The following is a 25,873-nucleotide window of genomic DNA, read 5'->3' as shown; positions in this document are numbered from 1 at the left end:
TATATGTTCTGTTTGAAAAGGGAATGATCAGGAATGTATGAGAAATAATGTGAATGAACAGAGAATTAAAACTGAAGCTGTCTTTGAACAAGGTCAGAAGGATAACGACTTATATTTGTGCAAATGTACTTCAATATTTGTGCTTTTACAATCACAGCCAAGAGTAAAAGCAAAAGGAAAGGCATCTTGGCCAAATGTTAATGAGGATCCAGCCAACAACAAGTGTGGCCTTCAAGGAGATCAGACTTGTTCCACTTGCGTTTATATGCCACACAGAGTTATATTTGATGATTATCAATCACATTTGATTGATTTTTATTGAATCTTGACTTTTGTTTCACCAGGAAAGTGCCACTGAGATTTAGCATCTTTGCCCCAGAGGGGAGGAGCCTATTGTGTCAAGATCAAATCACAATTTCTTTAAAATCGCACAAAACAAATGACATTAAGCTGACTTGTCACACATAAAGCAGAAACATGATTAGGACTGAAGTCACCCAGAGCTGAGGATCTATCTTCTACACACTTCAGGAATACATTTTTGTACAGGTTCACATGAATGAGGGTGATAAACCTTGTTGGTGGGAGGGGCATTTATTGTATTAAGTGTTTATATTATAACATATTTGTTCAAATCAGTAAATGGTTCTATGAAAGGTCAGTGAAAGACAGTGAGCACAAACTGTCCCATTGTAAATCTTCAGAAAAAGCCCATTTCCACCCTAATGCTGTTTATGGAAAAGTATAGTTGAGTGTGTTTTAGTTCATAAAGGACAAGAAGATATGGAGCAAACTCAGGTCTCCCACTCAACCTCTAAAGGAGACATTTTAATTTGGGGAGAGCACACGTGAATCAGATTGAAATCATGGCATTGGAAACACTTTTGTCAAATGTAATCCTAACAGCAACAGTTTCACACACTAAATATGCCATATTCCTATTTTACCCTATGCATATTATAAGTTCCTAATACAGGCAACTAATTAAACCATTGTAAAAGAAGAAATTCGAAATGCCAGTGTCTCTGAGGAACGCACCAATGACAGGCTTCAATGGCGTTACTTCTGGAGAGCCCAAACTCCAAAAACAACCCGACGTATCAAGCACATGTTGGTTTCACAGGCCTAAACCAGCCGGTCCAACCAGCTCAGAGTGCAAAAGAGCATAAATCAATGAGAATAATACGTTTTCTGTCAGTGTGTTTTCTTGGCCCAGGCCATGTCGTCCAATCGAGGCTTCTGTCCCGTCAACTGCTCGATCGCTCGCTCCATCCACCTCCAGAAGCCCAGCAGGTCCAGAGGGTAGTTACACCAGCCTTAAACACACATGAGGGGACATGAGGAGGGGACATGGGGAGGGGACATGGGGAGGGTGTGAGGATGTGGGAGGGGACATAAGGAGGGGACATGGGGAGCGTGTGAGGATGTGGGAGGGGACATAAGGAGGGGACATGGGGAGGGTGTGAGGATGTGGGAGGGGACATAAGGAGGGGACATGGGGAGCGTGTGAGGATGTGGGAGGGGACATGGGGAGGGGACATGGGGAGGGTGTGAGGATGTGGGAGGGGACATAAGGAGGGGACATGGGGAGGGTGTGAGGATGTGGGAGGGGACATAAGGAGGGGACATGGGGAGGGTGTGAGGATGTGGGAGGGGACATAAGGAGGGGACATGGGGAGGGTGTGAGGATGTGGGAGGGGACATGGGGAGCGTGTGAGGATGTGGGAGGGGACATAAGGAGGGGACATGGGGAGGGTGTGAGGATGTGGGAGGGGACATAAGGAGGGGACATGGGGAGGGTGTGAGGATGTGGGAGGGGACATGGGGAGGGGACATGGGGAGGGTGTGAGGATGTGGGAGGGGACATGGGGAGGGGACATGGGGAGCGTGTGAGGATGTGGGAGGGGACATGGGGAGGGGACATGGGGAGCGTGTGAGGATGTGGGAGGGGACATGGGGAGGGGACATGGGGAGCGTGTGAGGATGTGGGAGGGGACATGGGGAGGGGACATGGGGAGGGTGTGAGGATGTGGGAGGGGACATGGGGAGGGGACATGGGGAGGGTGTGAGGATGTGGGAGGGGACATGGGGAGGGGACATGGGGAGGGTGTGAGGATGTGGGAGGGGACATGGGGAGGGGACATGGGGAGCGTGTGAGGATGTGGGAGGGGACATGGGGAGGGGACATGGGGAGCGTGTGAGGATGTGGGAGGGGACATAAGGAGGGGACATGGGGAGCGTGTGAGGATGTGGAAGGGGACATGGGGAGGGGACATGGGGAGCGTGTGAGGATGTGGGAGGGGACATAAGGAGGGGACATGGGGAGCGTGTGAGGATGTGGGAGGGGTTTCATGGAAAAGGGAAAAAAAACAAAACATATTTTGTAAGTGAGCGAAACGTACTGCACGTCTTCTATTTGTCCAGTAAATAAGTACTTCAGAAAAACCAGAACAAAGTACAAACCTCATTATTTGAGAACACTTCTTATTCATTTTTATAAGTTGAGTTCACAGTGTTCATGATAAACATCTACAATTGTAACACCTATGAATGTGTTTGCTTGTTAGTCTTTCCACTGGAGTATCAGCTACACACTCATCATATACACACTCATCACATACACACTCATCATATACACACTCATCACATACACACTCATCATATACACACTCATCACATACACACTCATCATATACACACTCATCACATACACACTCATCATATACACACTCATCATATACACACTCATCATATACACACTCATCATATACACACTCATCACATACACACTCATCATATACACACTCATCACATACACACTCATCACATACACACTCATCATATACACACTCATCACATACACACTCATCATATACACACTCATCACATACACACTCATCACATACACACTCATCATATACACTCATCATATACACACTCATCACATACACACTCATCACATACACACTCATCATATACACACTCATCATATACACTCATCATATACACACTCATCATATACACTCATCATATACACACTCATCATATACACACTCATCATATACACACTCATCATATACACTCATCATATACACACTCATCATATACACTCATCACATACACTCATCATATACACACTCATCACATACACACTCATCATATACACTCATCATATACACTCATCATATACACACTCATCATATACACACTCATCATATACACTCATCATATACACACTCATCATACACACTCATCATATACACACTCATCATACACACTCATCATATACACTCATCATATACACACTCATCATATACACTCATCATAAACACACTCATCATATACACACTCATCATATACACACTCATCACATACACACTCATCATATACACACTCATCATATACACTCATCATATACACACTCATCACATACACACTCATCATATACACACTCATCATATACACACTCATCATATACACACTCATCATATACACTCATCATATACACACTCATCATATACACACTCATCACATACACACTCATCATATACACACTCATCACATACACACTCATCACATACACACTCATCACATACACACTCATCATATACACACTCATCACATACACACTCATCATATACACACTCATCACATACACACTCATCACATACACACTCATCACATACACACTCATCACATACACACTCATCATATACACACTCATCATATACACACTCATCATATACACTCATCATAAACACACTCATCATATACACACTCATCACATACACACTCATCACATACACACTCATCATATACACACTCATCACATACACACTCATCATATACACACTCATCATATACACACTCATCATATACACACTCATCATATACACACTCATCATATACACTCATCATATACACACTCATCATATACACACTCATCATAAACACACTCATCATATACACACTCATCATATACACTCATCATATACACACTCATCATATACACACTCATCATATACACTCATCATATACACACTCATCATATACACACTCATCATATACACACTCATCATATACACACTCATCATATACACACTCATCATATACACACTCATCACATACACACTCATCATATACACACTCATCATATACACACTCATCATATACACTCATCATATACACACTCATCATATACACACTCATCATATACACACTCATCATATACACTCATCATATACACACTCATCATACACACTCATCATATACACACTCATCATACACACTCATCATATACACTCATCATATACACACTCATCATATACACACTCATCATATACACTCATCATATACACACTCATCATATACACACTCATCACATACACACTCATCATATACACACTCATCATATACACACTCATCATATACACACTCATCATATACACTCATCATATACACACTCATCATATACACACTCATCATATACACTCATCATAAACACACTCATCATATACACACTCATCATATACACACTCATCACATACACACTCATCATATACACACTCACCATATACACACTCATCATATACACACTCATCATATACACACTCATCACATACACACTCATCATATACACACTCATCATATACACACTCATCATATACACACTCATCATATACACTCATCATATACACACTCATCATATACACACTCATCATATACACTCATCATATACACACTCATCATATACACACTCATCATATACACACTCATCATATACACTCATCATATACACACTCATCATAAACACACTCATCATATACACACTCATCATATACACTCATCATATACACACTCATCATATACACACTCATCATATACACTCATCATATACACACTCATCATATACACACTCATCATATACACACTCATCATACACACTCATCATATACACACTCATCATACACACTCATCATATACACTCATCATATACACACTCATCATATACACTCATCATAAACACACTCATCATATACACACTCATCATATACACACTCATCACATACACACTCATCATATACACACTCATCATATACACTCATCATATACACACTCATCACATACACACTCATCATATACACACTCATCATATACACACTCATCATATACACACTCATCATATACACTCATCATATACACACTCATCATATACACACTCATCACATACACACTCATCATATACACACTCATCACATACACACTCATCACATACACACTCATCACATACACACTCATCATATACACACTCATCACATACACACTCATCATATACACACTCATCACATACACACTCATCACATACACACTCATCACATACACACTCATCACATACACACTCATCATATACACACTCATCATATACACACTCATCATATACACTCATCATAAACACACTCATCATATACACACTCATCACATACACACTCATCATATACACACTCATCACATACACACTCATCATATACACACTCATCATATACACACTCATCATATACACACTCATCATATACACACTCATCATATACACTCATCATATACACACTCATCATATACACACTCATCATAAACACACTCATCATATACACACTCATCATATACACTCATCATATACACACTCATCATATACACACTCATCATATACACTCATCATATACACACTCATCATATACACACTCATCATATACACACTCATCATATACACTCATCATATACACACTCATCATATACACACTCATCATATACACACTCATCATATACACTCATCATATACACACTCATCATACACACTCATCATATACACTCATCATATACACACTCATCATATACACTCATCATATACACACTCATCATATACACACTCATCATAAACACACTCATCATATACACACTCATCATATACACTCATCATATACACACTCATCATATACACACTCATCATATACACTCATCATATACACACTCATCATATACACACTCATCATATACACACTCATCATATACACTCATCATATACACACTCATCATATACACACTCATCATATACACACTCATCATATACACTCATCATATACACACTCATCATACACACTCATCATACACACTCATCATATACACACTCATCATACACACTCATCATATACACTCATCATATACACACTCATCATATACACACTCATCATATACACTCATCATATACACACTCATCATATACACACTCATCACATACACACTCATCATATACACACTCATCATATACACACTCATCATATACACACTCATCATATACACTCATCATATACACACTCATCATATACACACTCATCATATACACTCATCATAAACACACTCATCATATACACACTCATCATATACACACTCATCACATACACACTCATCATATACACACTCACCATATACACACTCATCATATACACACTCATCATATACACACTCATCACATACACACTCATCATATACACACTCATCATATACACACTCATCATATACACACTCATCATATACACTCATCATATACACACTCATCATATACACACTCATCATATACACTCATCATATACACACTCATCATATACACACTCATCATATACACACTCATCATATACACTCATCATATACACACTCATCATAAACACACTCATCATATACACACTCATCATATACACTCATCATATACACACTCATCATATACACACTCATCATATACACTCATCATATACACACTCATCATATACACACTCATCATATACACACTCATCATATACACACTCATCATATACACTCATCATATACACACTCATCATATACACACTCATCATATACACTCATCATATACACACTCATCATATACACTCATCATATACACACTCATCATATACACACTCATCATATACACACTCATCATATACACTCATCATATACACACTCATCATATACACACTCATCATATACACACTCATCACATACACACTCATCATATACACACTCATCATAAACACACTCATCATATACACACTCATCATATACACACTCATCATATACACACTCATCATATACACTCATCATATACACACTCATCATATACACACTCATCATATACACTCATCATATACACACTCATCATATACACACTCATCATATACACACTCATCACATACACACTCATCACATACACACTCATCACATACACACTCATCATATACACACTCATCACATACACACTCATCATATACACTCATCACATACACACTCATCACATACACACTCATCACATACACACTCATCACATACACACTCATCATATACACACTCATCATATACACACTCATCATATACACTCATCATAAACACACTCATCATATACACACTCATCACATACACACTCATCACATACACACTCATCATATACACACTCATCACATACACACTCATCATATACACACTCATCATATACACACTCATCATATACACACTCATCATATACACACTCATCATATACACTCATCATATACACACTCATCATATACACACTCATCATAAACACACTCATCATATACACACTCATCATATACACTCATCATATACACACTCATCATATACACACTCATCATATACACTCATCATATACACACTCATCATATACACACTCATCATATACACACTCATCATATACACACTCATCATATACACTCATCATATACACACTCATCATATACACACTCATCATATACACACTCATCATATACACTCATCATATACACACTCATCATACACACTCATCATATACACACTCATCATACACACTCATCATATACACTCATCATATACACACTCATCATATACACACTCATCATATACACTCATCATATACACACTCATCATATACACACTCATCACATACACACTCATCATATACACACTCATCATATACACACTCATCATATACACACTCATCATATACACTCATCATATACACACTCATCATATACACACTCATCATATACACTCATCATAAACACACTCATCATATACACACTCATCATATACACACTCATCACATACACACTCATCATATACACACTCACCATATACACACTCATCATATACACACTCATCATATACACACTCATCACATACACACTCATCATATACACACTCATCATATACACACTCATCATATACACACTCATCATATACACTCATCATATACACACTCATCATATACACACTCATCATATACACTCATCATATACACACTCATCATATACACACTCATCATATACACACTCATCATATACACTCATCATATACACACTCATCATAAACACACTCATCATATACACACTCATCATATACACTCATCATATACACACTCATCATATACACACTCATCATATACACACTCATCATATACACTCATCATATACACACTCATCATATACACTCATCATATACACACTCATCATAAACACACTCATCATATACACACTCATCATACACACTCATCATATACACTCATCATATACACACTCATCATATACACACTCATCATATACACTCATCATATACACACTCATCATATACACTCATCATATACACACTCATCATATACACACTCATCATATACACACTCATCATATACACTCATCATATACACACTCATCATATACACACTCATCATATACACACTCATCACATACACACTCATCATATACACACTCATCATAAACACACTCATCATATACACACTCATCATATACACACTCATCATATACACACTCATCATATACACTCATCATATACACACTCATCATATACACACTCATCATATACACTCATCATATACACACTCATCATATACACACTCATCATATACACTCATCATATACACACTCATCATATACACACTCATCATATACACACTCATCATATACACACTCATCATATACACTCATCATATACACACTCATCATATACACTCATCATATACACTCATCATATACACTCATCATATACACACTCATCATATACACACTCATCATATACACACTCATCATATACACTCATCATATACACACTCATCATATACACACTCATCATATACACACTCATCATATACACACTCATCATATACACACTCATCATATACACACTCATCATAAACACACTCATCATATACACACTCATCATAAACACACTCATCATATACACACTCATCATATACACACTCATCATATACACTCATCATATACACTCATCATATACACACTCATCATAAACACACTCATCATATACACTCATCATATACACACTCATCATATACACTCATCATATACACTCATCATTTACACACTCATCATATACACACTCATCATATACACACTCATCATATACACACTCATCATATACACACTCATCATATACACACTCATCATATACACACTCATCATATACACACTCATCATATACACACTCTGCATCTCTCACAGTGTCACTGTCACGAGCCTCTTGAGGCTGAGTAAATCCATATGCAAACTCAGGATTACATTCAATGTAGGATTAAATATGTCAAAGATAAACATGTTCCATGCTCGGCCTCAGGCAAATGCAGAGATTATGTTGAAGAAAAGCTTAAGATTTTCTACAGAAAAATGCACTCAAATGGTACACAACCCCATCCATGAGTAAAGTCATATTCATTATGCCTTTGATCGCCTAAAGGGCAATTGGCAAAAAAAAAGAAGGAAAGCTGTTCTGTAACACATTTACTCCACTTTGAAAAGACTTAAAACATATAATCCATGTAACAAAGAGTATTACACTGTGGTTCATATTGGTTTGAACAGTTAGTAACTGTAACAATATAACATGGTGCAGGGTGTGATATGTCCAAAAAACAAAAGGGAATCTTTTAACCACATCTTTTCTTTTTTTAATCTAATGATGATTGAATAATCTCACTTCTCTGCACATAATGTATATAGTAATATAGTAATACAACATATATGTCGGGGGGTCTTGGGGTCTTCCACCAGATTTTGTATTTTTTTTTCCAATACTGTTGGGAATAAAAGACCTAATATTTTCTCATAAAGAGGAGAGCTCGTTTGCCATGTCTAACCACAAGGCTGAAAAATAAAAGTGTTTCTTAATTATTCATGTAACGCTTTGGTGCTTAATGATTAAATTAAATGGCATTTCACATTGAACTGTCACTCAGCCTTTTGTTGTGTGTGCAGGGCATCTGACCTTTTGAAAATAAAGTGTTTTATTTTATATTTTATAGGCATGTAACGCAAATTGCAGAGGCTTTTATTTTGTGAGGGCCACGGGAAGTCTGGAGTTGTTGATAGTGGAAACTTGTTAGCCGGAGGAACTTTACAAAGGTTTCAGATTACAAACTGGATTAAAGTAATGACTTGATGGTCCTGGATAAAGCAAAGGAAAGAAAAGAAACCACAACAGAGGAGAATTTTGCAGTTGCGGCGTCTATAGCTGTGATGAGGACACTTCTGACTGAATAAACTGTAACTGTAACTGTTAATTCCCTATGGTAGAACATTCTAGGCAAAGCAGAAACATCACCAAGGAGACAAACAGATGGCAGACCTTCCGCCTGAAAAGTTATAGTGCACCTTTAACTCTCCTCTACACTAACATGGGTCCGTTTTAGTGCGACGGACTCACCAATGCTAAGAACAAGCACAATCACATGACCAAAAATATGAATTTCTCTTTGGGCCAATTATAATTCAACCTTGGACGTGAGAGAATTATCAAATATGGAAAGTAAAAATAGGAACCAGAGAGCGAATGCTACAGGGTCTGTGCTTAATTATGATGTAGAGTCGTTAGCACAATACATATTAGCTTAGCAGACTTGGCTTCGGAGTATACGTGCAGGAATACAGGCGTGCTAGCTTCATATAGGTGCTACGGCTGCGCGACATAGGTGGGTGTCCTGTTAATGAACCCCCTCGCTATTCTGGATACCTTCTTTCATTTGCCCCCCCCCCAGTACCCAAACCCCCCCCCCCCCCCCCACCACCCTTTCTGCCTGTGAAGTCCTATTTGTTAGAACAGACAGCAGGTTAGCATTAAATATACATGGGGATTGTCAGCCGGTGGCGAACACAAAGGCAGCCAGCCGAGCCCCAGTGGAATCGTTGCCCGGCCCGAGCAGAGAGGCTGAGGGAGGGAGCGTGTGGTGGGCCGGCTATCCCCTGTGGGTGCCCCCCCCCTCCGCACGACCACCACCAGCAGCCCGCCCGCCCGCCCACCTCCCACCCACCTCCCACCCACACACACAGGTTAGGGAAGCAATGAGGAGGTCAAAGAGGCTCCACACAGATGCTGGGGTATGCAGAGGAGCGCGCACATCTGTCGTCCGCTGGGGCTTAGGGTGACGTGCCGGCCCGGGCCCGCCCCCCCCCCGAGTATCCTCTCCTCCACCGCCCTCCCACCCAGATGCACACGGAATACGGGATGTGGCTCCGTTACACAGGCCGCTAGTCTCCAAAGACATGCACGCACAGCACAAACGCTTCTTCTCTTAGTTATTTATAAGATGCCCACAGACAGACCGACGTACGGAGAGAGCGGCCATTTTGTCGGGTTTTGTGCGGAAATTACCGACAGGTCATGAGCTGATTACAGTGAGAGAAGATGGCCACCCAGACAACACGTGTTACGATTCAGAAGTGGGAAGGTTTCAGAGGATTTGTGCTTGTTTTTGATGTCTGCTTTAGGACTGAAATCAGGAGTTCAGACTTGAGGAGGAAGTTCAAAAGTTTTGGTTCAATCAAAAGTCTGTTTCGTTCACGGTCAAGGAATTAAAACGAAAAGCCATTTTGATTTGGTTTTCAGACACGCACTCACCTGTCGTGATGCAGTAGTAGGTCTCGTGCGGGGAGACGTGGTGGATGCGGTGGTGCTTCCGGGGCAGGACCACGTGGCAGTCCTGGAGCAGCCGGACCCAGCGCGGGAGGCCGAAGTACGAGTGGCTCCACTTGTGGATCTGATTGGTCAGCGTCACAAAGACCGCCAGGGCAAAGACGTAGCAGTCCCACGGATACGACGTGGCCAAGGCCTCTGTGATGGAGGAGAAAATACACAATCAACAAACAACAGATTACGTAGGCTGTGGATTGATTACCTACTAGGCTACGGCAATAGCTGCTGCAATTGGCATCTTAAGTTAAATTGTGTTTGCATGTTGAAGCATACAGTAAGATGAGTGAGCCAGGAAAGGACAAAATATGTACACGAATGACTTGTCAATCAAATACATCCTTGTACTAGGGCCTGACCAATGCACCATTTAGCTGATATTATTTCAAAACATGGGCTGTCGGAGATTTATCGGCCAAAATCTTGTTGATATTGACGACATTAAGCCTAAGCAAGGCTTAGAATGTCTAGAATACAACCAATTTACAGATATATTATGCTCCAATTTGTAGCACCGCTGTGATATTTATCTGTGAAGTTGTGTTGTGTTTGTGTGTTTGTTTGTTTGTTACGCTGTAGTTGCACCTGAATGTGGCTCCAGAGCGATGCTTTTGGTTTGGCAATTCGTGGCTTTTGACTTTCAGAGACGGAGCATGCACGCTGCTGTCAACAGGCTGGACTATAGATCCCGACTCCAGGAGAGAAAACTTATTTGTGAAAAAATGGGATCTAAGTGAGCTGAGAACTTTTTTTTATTTGTTATTTGTCTGTACATGAGCCGAAAGTAGAGGGCTTGGAGTGAATAAAGTGGAGTTTTGGGAGTTACCGGACAGTTTAATCTGCCTTTTCAATTATGAAGGTGCTGTTTGATTCATCGATGTCCAGGGTGTGTCTTTAGTTGACCAATAATGTCCCGAGTCGACCGCAGCGCTACTGTCTAGACATTCTTCTTTTGCTTTCATGATTGTTCACGTTCGTTGAAGTGTGGTAACATTGTTAAAAGTTACCACACTTCAACATTACCCGTCTGTTCTCAGGCTCAAAGTGACCAATGGTTGGAACCACACTTATATATGAAAGAGTTCATGGCATTTACACATATTAATTACTATGCATGATTACATAATTATTTGGCCAACTACGAGTGCAAGAATACTTTACAGTCTTTGAAATGTCTTGTCAGGAGGCAGAACAAACGAAAAACGCATCAGATGTTCATTACCCCTTCATTATTACATCATCACAACATATATGGGCAGTTGTATCAGCCATCACACCTCTACATTGGTATCTGCCCCAAAAATCCATGACGGTTGTAGCGTACGCCTGTCACAATCATTGCAATATCGACTTCTTGTTCAATAGCTAAAACAATTAGGGCTAAATGTTTTTTTTTGCGTGTACCTTTTCTTTGCATAAGCGACAAACGTATACGATTTGAGCTGTAGGCACCTTCTACGACTCATTAACCAACCACTTAAGTGTGCATCACTCTGCGGTTTACGGCGGTTCATGTTTTTTTAATGACATACCATAAACTACACCATTTACTATAATTTATTGATATTTTCCGTAGCGACATATCACACTTCAAAACGATGGTAACAGTCCTAATTGGTGGGGCCCAGTCACAACTCATCACCAGCACCTTTAAGTTAAAACAACTGCAGCCAACGCACTCCGCCCGCTTTCAAACAGAACAACACATTATTCCTTTAGTGGCTCCCCGGGGGCCACAGTCAAATGTGTCCTGATTTTATTGGAGATAGGTGCAGCTGGAGCTCAGGGGGAGGCTGGGGAATAGGAGCAGCAGAGGGAGGTGGATGTCCTCTTGAAACAGCAATTTCATTAAAATGTCCTGCTCAGAAAAGACAGAAACAGAGCGGTCACGGAGGCTGCAGGCGTTTTAGTTCAGATGTCAGCGTTATGATTTAGAATTAATGCTGCGTTCACGGGCCCCAGGGACGTTCCCACTTTCAGAGTCACAAAGTCATTTTTCATATTTGTGTTATTTGAATGTCGGGGAACGTCTCAGGAGCAGTTTACACTCAACTAACATCGCTAAGAAAAGAATACCTTGCTAAGTTAGAACCAGTTAATTACGTTAAAGAAGACATATTGTGCTATTTTTGGGTATTCAATAATAAACGTTTGCATACATAGATCATTATTCTACATTTTGTATATTGTAAATCACATCATTGATCTAAAACGGCTTGACTTCCTGTTAAGAACATAGAAGCCTCACGTCTTTATAGTGTTATTTCACCAGAACAAGCGGATTTTAATACTGTAAAATGACAATGTGACATGTTTTATAGCCTGCACACACTGTATGATTGATATGAGTCTGAAAAGCTCATAAAAAGTTGATTTAATACGTCCTAAATTTTGAGTAGAGCGAAAATGATGCTAGTGTGTGTGTGTGCGTGTTTATGCCACATTTAGGAATAAAAATCTCTTCACTGTTTGTTCACTGGTATTAAAAAAAGTTAACCGTCAAAATAAATATGCAAAGAAGTACCTGTTCCTACAAATGCTTTCTAACTACAGGGTCTATTCATTAAATGTTTGGTGTTGCATCCAATTAGCGCTGATTTGGAGCCGTATTACGCAGCCTGTCAACAAGCGAGCCGTCCTGCTGATTAATATGTGTACATTAATAAGCGTTATCGTTATTATCATCGCCACAGTTATTTACACTCTTTAAAGTGCTCTAGTGCTCTTTAAAGACAGAAAGACTGAGCATTAGCAATGACAATGGCGATTACAGCCGAACCACACACATTTACAGTGCTCGTGTCAACACTTCAATGCCGTACAGTTTACAGGGGATTGTCTCTGTCCGACTGAAGCTGTCCTCTGCCGGTCCAGCTCAATCCGTCTCTACTTGGGTTTCAAGCGGTGCTCTTTTGACCCCGGCTCAGCCATGACACAGCAGCTGGAGATGTCACCTCTCAGCTTTTATCCTTCCCGTGTCGTCCTGTCGCTGCCTTTGTACGCGACCGTTCGAAACAGCCGGACGTTTGACTTGACAGTTTCCATGTCATTGCGCCACCCCCGTGTGCCGCCTCTGAGCCGTGTCGTCTTCAGGTGTGTGTGTGTGTGTGTGTGTGTGTGTGTGTGCGTGCGTGCGTGTGTGTGTGCGGCCGCTGACCCCTCCACTGCCCTGCGGCCTGTGGAGTGTCAGCTGTGAATGTCGTCCACTCCAGGGATCACGTCTCGGTGTTTAAGTCTAATCTGAGCTGCCCGTGGCCTCCTCCCGCCTCAGAAAGACACTTGACCTGAAACTTTTCCTATCCAATTGCTTTTCCAATGACTATTTGGTATTATTTGGGGTCAGATATGAAAAGGCAGATTAAAAAAAAGCATCAATCACTCAATATTGTGAACAGATGCAGGAAATGCGTGACTTATTTGTCATCTCCGCACGCTGTTGGCCATCTCCGCTGTTAGATGGTCGTGGAAAAATCTGCGCGTATGTTGCCCTGTGGTGGAATGGTTGAGGTGGCAGCACACATGCCAGGCTCCACCAAGAACAATCAGTGCATAAAACTGAAAATGAAGTGTTTAAAATAATATTGAAACTAGCATTAGCCAGCTGCTAACGGCCTGAAACAAACTCAGCCTGAGTCTGGAGTGACTTCTGTAAGTCCACTGGGCCATCCTGACCACAGTAATACATTTCTGACAACACACGGGGTCTTTGGGGGTGTTACAGAAGAGCAATCCTTTGTTGGTTCGGTCCACAGTGAGCATGCGGCTTTTGTCCACAAGATGGCAGTAGCAACGATAGTGTGAGGTCAGTTCGGATCCACGTATTATCAATGATTCATAAATATAAAGGCAAAGCATGCGGCACAGAAAGGCTCAAGGCCGTTGACTTTACACTCATTAATTTCCTGTTGCAACAAAGGGAACGTAAAAGTGAAGCTGTGATGATGAAAGTTGATGTTGTCAGTGGTGTTTATACTGCACAATTGTGTAGGACAATTGTGTAGGACAATTGTGTAGGACGGGGGATTCTTCTTGTCAATGTGGGGATGGAAACAGTTGTGGGAAAAGGCTGTTTTTGTCTATTAGTGACCTTTCTTGTTGAGTAAGTGCAGTTGTGGCAGGACACATGTCACCTGCTCAATAACAGGGTGTCACAGGGATCCTGCTCTGCACTCTGAGGGCACAGAGTGGTCACAAAGGGCGACTGGGGCCACTGGCCTGCGCTCTGCAGTAATGGCCCTCACACGCCTCGCTTTGTGGGAGCTCCAGAGCCTCCTCTGCTGCAACGCTATGTTTCTGCTACAGATGTCAAAGGCCCTATACGACTGACCTTCTCCAGAATTTGACACTGTACTTAATACAACGTGAAGGCTGCCAGACGATGGACAAAGACAGATAACTATCAGAGTTATTAGAACATTGCAGTACGTTTCTGCATTGTCAGCATGCTTACCTGGGGAGTAAGTGAGGAACTTGTAGGCCATGAAAGCCAGCGGGACGATGGGAATCATACAGTTATCACCATTTATTTCAATAAAGTCGTGGCGAGTGATGGCAGTTGGGTCGATGTGGTGCTCCCTGAACGGCCGGATGAAAGCCTGCAGAGAGTAAGACGGAAAAAGTAATTCAGAAATTAAGCCACCAGCTTATTGTGTATTATACTTATTAAACCAGTCCAAAACGTAATTGTAAGAATGTAACAAAATGCAAAAAGGCAGAAGCAAATGTAACAGAGTGAAATAATGGTGTTTATGCAAAAGAAAGTCATCCACACACATACACAGAGGTGCCTGGTGTTGTGTCCCCCCCAAAGCTTGTATCCAGCATCCTAATAACCCACTGAACAGCAGTGGCCTCCCACCACACACTCGTACAAACAAATGGCCCATAGACAAATGTGAGGAACAAACGTGTGCACACACACCGCTCCTGCATTGTGCAGAGACACCTGTCTGAGAGAGCACGGGGGTCTCAAATGAAAGACCAAATCTGAATCTCACAAGCACAAAAGAGACAAAAACTACAGGATAAAGATAATTTATGTCTCTCAATGGAAAAGGCAAAAAGGAACGTTTGCATAAGTGTCCAAGCGTGTGAGTGTGCCGCTGTGGAAACAGCAGCGTGAAAACTCATTATTGCAACCGTTCAAAACCAATACAACGCTCCTATCTCGTGTTTATGGCTGGTAGGTGTCACCGAAAACACATCTGTGGCTATCGGCACAATTATGTGGCGATTCCCTTTTGGTGTGACTGTTCTGCTGGTCGTCCCGCAGCCCCCCGCCTCTGGCCAAAACACTCAGATGAAAGGGGCAGAGCGGCGGAGGTCGTGTCGAGTCAGGTCCAAATCAGTGCTGGGCCGGTGCTGGCCACGTGTCTAACCCAACATCGTTTATGGACGCCTCGCACGATGTCCACTAATCATCAGCTCACATCGGCCTGGCTCCTGCACCGCCGCTGTCTCATTGCTTCACAGACACGCCCCTCCACCCCCTTCTCTCTGTGGCCTCTGTCCTTTACTACTTTTTAGGCTTAATCTTATAGTTTATTTGAGCTTCAGTGTGTGCTTGATCTTCCTTAATCAGCATAATTATAGATACATGGTAACTGTTCATTATACAACAAGAAAAATACTACACACATTCCATACACCATTGCAAAATACAGAGGGCCAAAACTAAAGGCATAGTTTATCCCCCAAACTACAAACACATCTGGTAAATGTCACTGTGAATCGAGCATCATTGGAAACTAATGAGCATGAATACGTCCTCAAAGCAGAACCATTAGAGGCTAAATCGTTGTTGAGTCAATTAAAGGACAACGACAGGTGACGACAGGAGAACACAACCCGGAGTCTCACTACGGAACAAACACGCATGGGAAAAATACATTAAAAACTTATTAAAACCATGTTTACTGACACTTCCCAAGTGAAGATGATGTAAAGATTCATCTACACTTCTGGCCTTTGGACGTCCCATACATCATCACTCACTATAGACAGGCTCAACATGCCCAGATCTGTCCTGTATTAGATAATTCTGACCCAAACATCTCTAAATCTCAAACAAAAACATGACCTGATTCACAAGAGCCCACAGCACTATTTTTAAGTCTCGTGTTATTTTTTAGTCATAAGCTGCCATGTTTGTACTTTTTCCATTGGTCCTGAAGGGAAAAAGATGAATAAATACATTCTTAAAAACATGCTGGAGGCTAATCATTTACATAGTAACAAATTACCACAAGGCGTCTATCACTTCACTATTTTTTCTTATTTTGTATTGTTAAAATACCCATTGAGGTAAGAACTCTTTTTCAAGGGTGACCTGGGGCAAAGGGGAAAACACGACAGCACACAAACGATAAAAACATTTGGACAATTAAGAGACATTTAAGACAAGTAAAAACAGTTAATATTTAAAAGCACCAAGAAATCTATAGGATTATCCTTCTTTGTTTTTTAAAAATTGATTGAAAATCCCTATGTGAGATCAGCTCTCCTAACCTCAAGTCCACTTGAAGAGAATTCCAAGCTGCAGGAGCCATAATGACCCTCCGCCCTCTGCACAAGGTCACACAAGGTCAGTGCACATTTACACATTCTTTTTTACATTAAGAACATCCAAGAGGTGAACCCAAAAGAAGGCCAGTACTGGGTGAGCCTGCCACGCCCTCTAGTGAATCTCAAAGCGTGTGAAATACAGCATCCAAGGATTTCAGACATTTGCAGTTGCATTTATAGCGAGGGCATTGCTATAATCCAACAGAGACAAGTTGTTGAAACATTTCACCAAATTAGTGCTTCGCTGATGGTGCAGTGCAGCTTTGACCATTTGCTGAATGCCCATAACTCGTCTCTCTTCAACTGTCCTATCTGATATGGCCTTAGGGGCCACAAAAAATAAAAAGTGAAACATTCCACCAAATTTAGTTTTACATTAGTTCTATGAGCTGAAAACAACTGTGTGGTTTAAAATGTGTTGAATGTTTCCAAAGGCATTTAGGAAAAACAAACGGAAAATTCACTTTGGTTGTGATTGTTGAGCTCCAAACTAGAAAAAGGTGTAGTCATGGTTATTTATCCAGCCAGGTCAAGGTCAGGGTAACAACCTGGTTATTTATCCAGCCAGGTCAAGGTCAGGGTAACAACCTGGTTATTTATCCAGCCAGGTCAAGGTCAGGGTAACAACCTGGTTATTTATCCAGCCAGGTCAAGGTCAGGGTAACAGCCACGTCAAATCAATAACATCAGCAGCTTTTTAACATCTAAAAACACTGCCAAAATCAAAAATATAGTGTCTAAACCAGACTTGGAGAGACTTATCCATGCGTTTGTCTCCAGTAGATTAGACTGTAACGGCCTGCTCACTGGCCTCTCCAAACGAGCTGTAAAACAGCTGCTGTACATCCAGAACGCTGCTGCTCGGGTCCTGACTAGAACCAGGAAGTACCATCACATTAGTCCTGACTAGAACCAGGAAGTACCATCACATTAGTCCTGACTAGAACCAGGAAGTACCATCACATTAGTCCTGACCAGAACCAGGAAGTACCATCACATTAGTCCTGACTAGAACCAGGAAGTACCATCACATTAGTCCTGACCAGAACCAGGAAGTACCATCACATTAGTCCTGACCAGAACCAGGAAGTACCATCACATTAGTCCTGACTAGAACCAGGAAGTACCATCACATTAGTCCTGACCAGAACCAGGAAGTACCATCACATTAGTCCTGTTCTCAGGTCTCTGCATGGCCTAGCACCAAAGTACATCTCAGACATGTTAGTGCCATATGAACCATCTCTGAGGACCTCAAGGACCTGCTGGTGCCCAGAGTCAGGACTAAACATGAGTCTTCCATTCTAAGCTAAAAACGGTTTTGTTTAAAGGCTTAATGGACGATTTTTTGCCGATTTGAGAACTCAGGCACTCCCCCCGTGCGCGACTCACAAAAAAAAACACGTGCGTTTGTTTATTAGCGCGACGGAGAGCATCGCATCTCTCGTCTCCGTAGATTTCCGTCTTCTTCTGAGCAGCTCGAACAGTCTTTCTCCGTCTTAATTTTGTCCTGTACACTGAGGGAACTATATTATGATAGATCCATGCTGTCTGTATTTTCTGTTGTGTGAAGCACTTTTGAATTGCCTTGTGAACAACTTGCTCTCTACAAATAAACTTGACTTGCCCTGTGTAAACTACAACATGAGGCGCAAACGCCTCAAAAAGAAAGGATATATGCATATATATATGCAAATGTAAAGTAATGTGTATGAGCAAAACATAAATAGGAAAAGCAATTTTTTTTTCTGGAAGCAATCTCAATTCTTCAAACGACCATCAACCAGGAGAGTCTGTTCATTCTCTTCTGAAAATACACAATAATAACACAGCTTATTTGAATATAGTGTCAGATATGGGGATTGCAGCTTATTTACAACAAAACTCAAATTCAAAATCTAGTTCGAGAGTAAAAGTTGAGCCACAAATAAGAAACTGTGTAGTGTATTGATTAAAGAAAGCTACAAAAGCAGTGTTAATAAATCCAAAATTCCAACTTGGGCTGTCGTTACACTTCATTTGTTTTTTTTCCTTCCATTGATAAAAGCAAATTACAATGTGTTTTTAGAAGGACCAGCTATTAGAAATGTGCAGAGTTGGCACGAGGAGCTTGATTCATTTGAAATGTACAACAAAAACCCATTTCATGTTTTTCTCCTGAAAATGAAAGAGAAAAAAGCAGTTGGTCCAAATAAAATGCACTGGACACATTGTCTTTACCACCAGAACCTCCAACATTCTTTTCAATTAGATTCAATTAATATTCCATCAATGCAACTATGTAAAACCTCTCCCATTAATCACAACAAAGTTCACCAATCTGAACCAAACTACCAGCTGCACCTGATCACACATGTTTTAATTGGCTGAAATGAGAATAACCTTTCCTCTAATTGGCTGTGGTGTAAGGTGGCCGTATATGCGTGTGCATCAATGCAGGCGATTTGTTTTAATGCCATCTCTTTAAATGTGCATCCATCTTTAGGCACACGTGCATAAACGCCCCGTACATGCATAATACATGTGTGCAGTGGCTTCTGGGAGTTCACCACGAGGCCATTTCCACTGGGCATCTGTGAGTGAGCGGGAGAAACGGTGGACAGCCATGAGTGCGCGGTGACATTTAGTTTCCAGGTCACTATGGCAGTCATGAGGCTCAAGGGAATAAGGTGCAACTGCCACGCTGCCATGGTTACGCTATCCCAGGAGAAAAGGGATAGTTCAGAGTTTATAACATGCCGAAAGATTAAATGCTAAAATAAACTGTCAAAAATCACAATAAGACACTCATCCTAGGTTAAAAAAAATATTTTTTTATTAGGCTGCCCAAAATAAGTCTGTTTGCTGTAACCCAAGTCAAAAGTTTTTAAGTGGGTTGGTCGGTAGGCAAATTCTAATTTCTTTTATTTGAAGGCAAAAAAAAATATCAAAATTTTGCCATTTTTTGAGTCGGAGTGACCGCCAGGGGTCAGGCTTCAACAGTCAATGACGGAAAACGTCTCTCTCAACCCGGGAGACTAAATCTCACGATTTTAAGATATTTCAATCAACCTTTTTTACGCCGCTATCCTTTATTTTGGTAGCGAAGCCGAGCGGGGGAAACATTCGGGGGACACGGGCGCCGCCATGTTTGTTGTGATGATGCTGCTGGGCGTGTTTCAATCCCAGAATGCATTTGCGTAAGTCAAAGTTCACACCCTGACAGAGGGTGACATGACTATGGACATGTCAGTGGCGCCGACAAGGGCAATCCAACCTGTAAAAGGCCAATATGACAACTCCTACGCACATTCTGTTTTGTTACAGACGCATGCGGAGGACTAAATCTGAGGTCAGTTCTTTGAGATGAATGACAGGTTTACCAGTCAAAACTGTGGTTCGTGAGTCGGCGAAATAATTGAAAAATAAAAGATTTTAACGTTTTATCAACAAAATGCTGATATATTTTTTTTTTCAGTCGGCAAGTTTCATTCCGGGTCGGTCGGGTTGTGGCAAACAGACATTATTTTGCCTAGCCTTAAATACGTACATTTTTTTATAATAATAGTATTTTTTATAATAGTATGAAGCTAAAACTAAGAAAACAGAGTGCAAAAAAGAGACTAATCATTTGACTGTACCAAGCAAGTTGAATTGTATCTTCTTACCTTGCCAATTATAGGAATATCCACAGATCCCCAAGTGTCTGCTCCCCAATGCACCAGCCCCGATGCAAAGTCCGCGCTCACTATTCCTAGGACTACCAGACCACACAAGTTAGGTGTCAATAAATGGGGAGCTGGTTCGTCTGATACTTATAATATACAATAAACAATCATTTCATGTTGTTGCATGTTCTTTTTTTTAAATAATGTTCTGCTACAAATAAAGTTTTGTTCTGAAGTGGGGCTGGGCACTAGTCATAAATGTAAATCTCCATAATGTTTTTGGAGAATCTTGACAATAATTTGAAGACGATATTATGTTATGGCAACAGAAAAACGCTAAACCAACATTTACAGTATTTTTTTTACAACCATAATCGTCCCATCTCTGTTCTGATGGTCGTCTTACCGATGCCCAGGATGATCTTGTAGATGTGAACAGTGGAGAAATGGAGGACGAGGAAGGAGAAGTTGATGATGAAAAGAAAGAGGCACAGAATGACACTTATCCACTCCTGCAGCCGCTTCCCTGGAAACACAACACACACAAAGTGAGGCTCACTCTAGCTTTCTTCTAGAGTCTCTTGGATAATTGTCTTTAGAACAAACACATTGCCATCATCGTGTCTGATGTTTTTGTTAATATGAATAAATCAGCATTACACTTGTTTTCAGTAAAAGCTGTATTTGATTTGAACATTTATTCATAATGAACCCGTATCTGGGACACACAGGTCAAGTTTATGGAGTTTGCTCTACAATATTTGACATAACCTCCCTTTAGAAACAATCTAGTGAATTTAATTTACTTGCCGTTTGTCTTGGCAGCTATTTCTCATCAAAAGCTTAGGATTGATATATACATAATATATGAAACAATTCAAATTATTAGGCTCCACTTTTAAATATGGACCAGAGTATCTATGCTGCTCTCTTAATCTGTTAATCCCCCGTTCATTCTTCTTCTTTATTGCCCACATACATTTGATTTGAAGAATATTTTATTTTGTTGTGTGCAGTCTCCAACCCCTGGTATGTTTTGGTTACCTGAGTATGCAATTATGTGTTTGCTAGTAATTATATTAAAGCCTTGGACAGAAAACACAATATGATTTGTTCACTTTGTTTTAACAAGTGGTGAAAATGGTTTAATCTGCAGCTCTGTCAAATGTTTTTCAGTGTTTTCAAGTCAATGCGGGCTGGGCACAATGTGCAGGCCACTAAATAATAAACATCTATTTTTATTATTTACATGTATTTTATTCAAACCCACATAATACAGAAAAAAACTGTAAAAAATATTTAATACAATTATGAATATATATTATATTAATGACATGAGTGAGCTTTGGGCCGGATCTGGAGGAAGTGGACCCTCTAAATTCAGGGTCAATGGACCATAAGGCCTGTGTGTGTGGTGTTAATATGTAATCAGTCAGATGAAGACAGGTGTAGCCAGGCTCTGGGGTCATGACCTCTGCTCTGTGGAGCAGTGGAGCTGACGCAGCAGCAGGCCTACAGAGAGACTCTCACAGTCAAACACACTGCTGCAGGTGGGGGCCGGGGCCAACACACAGGTCAGCATTATCAAGTAAAGGACACAAGAGGAGGGACCCACTTTTACACAGGAGCTGTATTAGACCAGGGTCAAACTACAAAAAAGAGAAGATTAAAGATGCTGAATTATTGAAAACATACGTACAGCAACTATTCCAAAAGGATGGCGCTTTAGTCTCTACTTTCTGTGGATCTGTCCATGTCTGACCGGGCAAGAAAACACCTCATCTGATATCTCACCCGGACAAAAACAGGTCTAATCCACTTGTTCTCATCGCTTCTAATCCCTCTATTTGACCAGTCTGATGTGCTTGTAAAACTTGAATGTGTTCAGATCCTGATGTATCGCACAGCATTAGCAGCCAATGAGATATTCATGGCAGTTTTTTCTCCAGACCTGAGAGTGCGAGCCTGTAGACGAGTGCGGCCATGAATATGCTATGAGTCTCTCACAAGACATTGACTCAAGTGCTCACCAGAGATTGTAAAAGGTGATTATGGATATTTTACGAATTATCAGATGTGACCTTTCACCTTTTTACAAAAGACACAGTAACAATAAAAAAGGAAAACTTGCTAAAGGAAACTTTATCCAAGAGGTGAAGTTTAATTTCAACAGTAAACAAAAGTATACTTATCATATACTTAAACTTTCCTCTTGGATAAATCCTCATAGATGTTTCAAAATCTATAACAATACTCTTATGGTATAGAACACAAGCGCATGGTGGGACTACAGACAGTAGGACAAGACATAAAGGAGTATGTCCTACATGTGCATCAGGATCAGTGACCAGTCCAGGCAAGCTCAGCTTCACTTGAGTCCATGGAGTTAAGGAGACTCTCTACATTACCCAGCATACACTCCTGCTGGCACACCGAGGGATCAGAACACTAACATTCACTCCATTCCACGGTGCCACTGTATTAAGATACAATGAGGGATTCTGCGCAGCCCTGACGCTCGCACTGATGGATTTGCTAACACATTTTCACATCTCTCACACACACAGAGCAGGGCCGTGGAGCAGTGGGGCGGCTGTCAGGTGATGTGCGTCAGTCCTTGGATCCTCTGTCTCCCTGGTGAGGCAAAGGAAACTAGGACAGGCCTCAGCAGAGCCAGCACACACTCTACACACACTCTACACACACACACACACACTCTACACACACTCTACACACACACACGCACTCTACACACAATCTACACACACACATGCACTCTACACACAATCTACACACACACACACACAAGTCCCTGTCCCTCAGGCCGTGGCATTGCTGGATATCACACACAGCTACAAACACACACACAAACACATAATGTATGTTTAAATGGACATATGCTGTACACACATTCACAAAGCCGCACATGTAACTCCACTTGCTCAATAACACGGGGGAAGTTTTACTTGGCATCCACTAAAATGAAAGCGGTACACTTAAGGCTCGTGTAAATACACTCGGCTCAGGAGCAGCACACTCATTAATATCGCTCTGACAACAACTGGCTCCCTGGCAACCTCTGTGCCATCGCTCACCCAGCAGTGCCCCCGCCTGTGCGCGAGCACGCGCCTGTGCACAGGGATTTAACCTGGGCGGAGCCGGGGGAGGGGAACCAGGGGTGCTAATAGGCTGAAATTAATCAACGCCGGCTGATTCGCCATCTAGGGAATGAGCGGCGGGCAGCAACGCTGCAACACATCCTGAATACTAATGGACTAATGGAGAGGGAAGATACAGAGAACATCTACACCTCACATTGCTGTTTGGCAGGTAACAATTACATATGTGCTCACGATCTCTGTGAACTGTGTATCAGACGTTAGAACTTTTTTCACTTTGACAAAATATGAATCTACTTTCCGTCATTTACTAAACCAGAGTTTAAGGTTAGACATTTTTTATTGAATTGGTTTAGTGATAACCAGTACCCAGAGCTTGTAAGGTCTGATGTTGGTGAAATGTATCTGACAAATGTAATCTTAGCTGTGCAAATCATACAAACTGTGTTGTTTCACTTGTTGTAGGTCTTCACAAGGGCAGATTGTAACTAATCTTCTTTAAACAAAGAACTG

At 41.0% G+C, this 25,873-nt stretch overlaps 1 protein-coding gene across 1 annotated transcript in view; it reads right to left on the bottom strand.

Annotated features, from left to right (window-relative positions):
• Positions 1-1,182: 1,182 nt before the first annotated feature.
• LOC140348858 (plasmanylethanolamine desaturase 1) overlaps positions 1,183-25,873 on the bottom strand; it is a 39,997-nt gene continuing 15,306 nt past the window's right edge. The window contains exons 2-6 of the mRNA XM_072434973.1: positions 22,648-22,767; positions 22,242-22,333; positions 16,481-16,625; positions 11,959-12,171; positions 1,183-1,316 (exon numbers count right to left, since the gene is read on the bottom strand). Of these exons, the coding sequence (XP_072291074.1) occupies positions 1,195-1,316; positions 11,959-12,171; positions 16,481-16,625; positions 22,242-22,333; positions 22,648-22,767 (692 nt within the window). The 3' untranslated portion in view covers positions 1,183-1,194. The remainder of the gene's footprint in view (positions 1,317-11,958; positions 12,172-16,480; positions 16,626-22,241; positions 22,334-22,647; positions 22,768-25,873) is intronic.

This window comes from Eucyclogobius newberryi, unplaced genomic scaffold, assembly GCF_026437365.1.
Source record: "Eucyclogobius newberryi isolate DKJ021-1_F unplaced genomic scaffold, fEucNew1.0.hap1 SCAF_7, whole genome shotgun sequence".
Lineage (NCBI taxonomy): Eukaryota > Metazoa > Chordata > Actinopteri > Gobiiformes > Gobiidae > Eucyclogobius > Eucyclogobius newberryi.
This window is presented reverse-complemented; position numbering and strand designations above follow the sequence as displayed.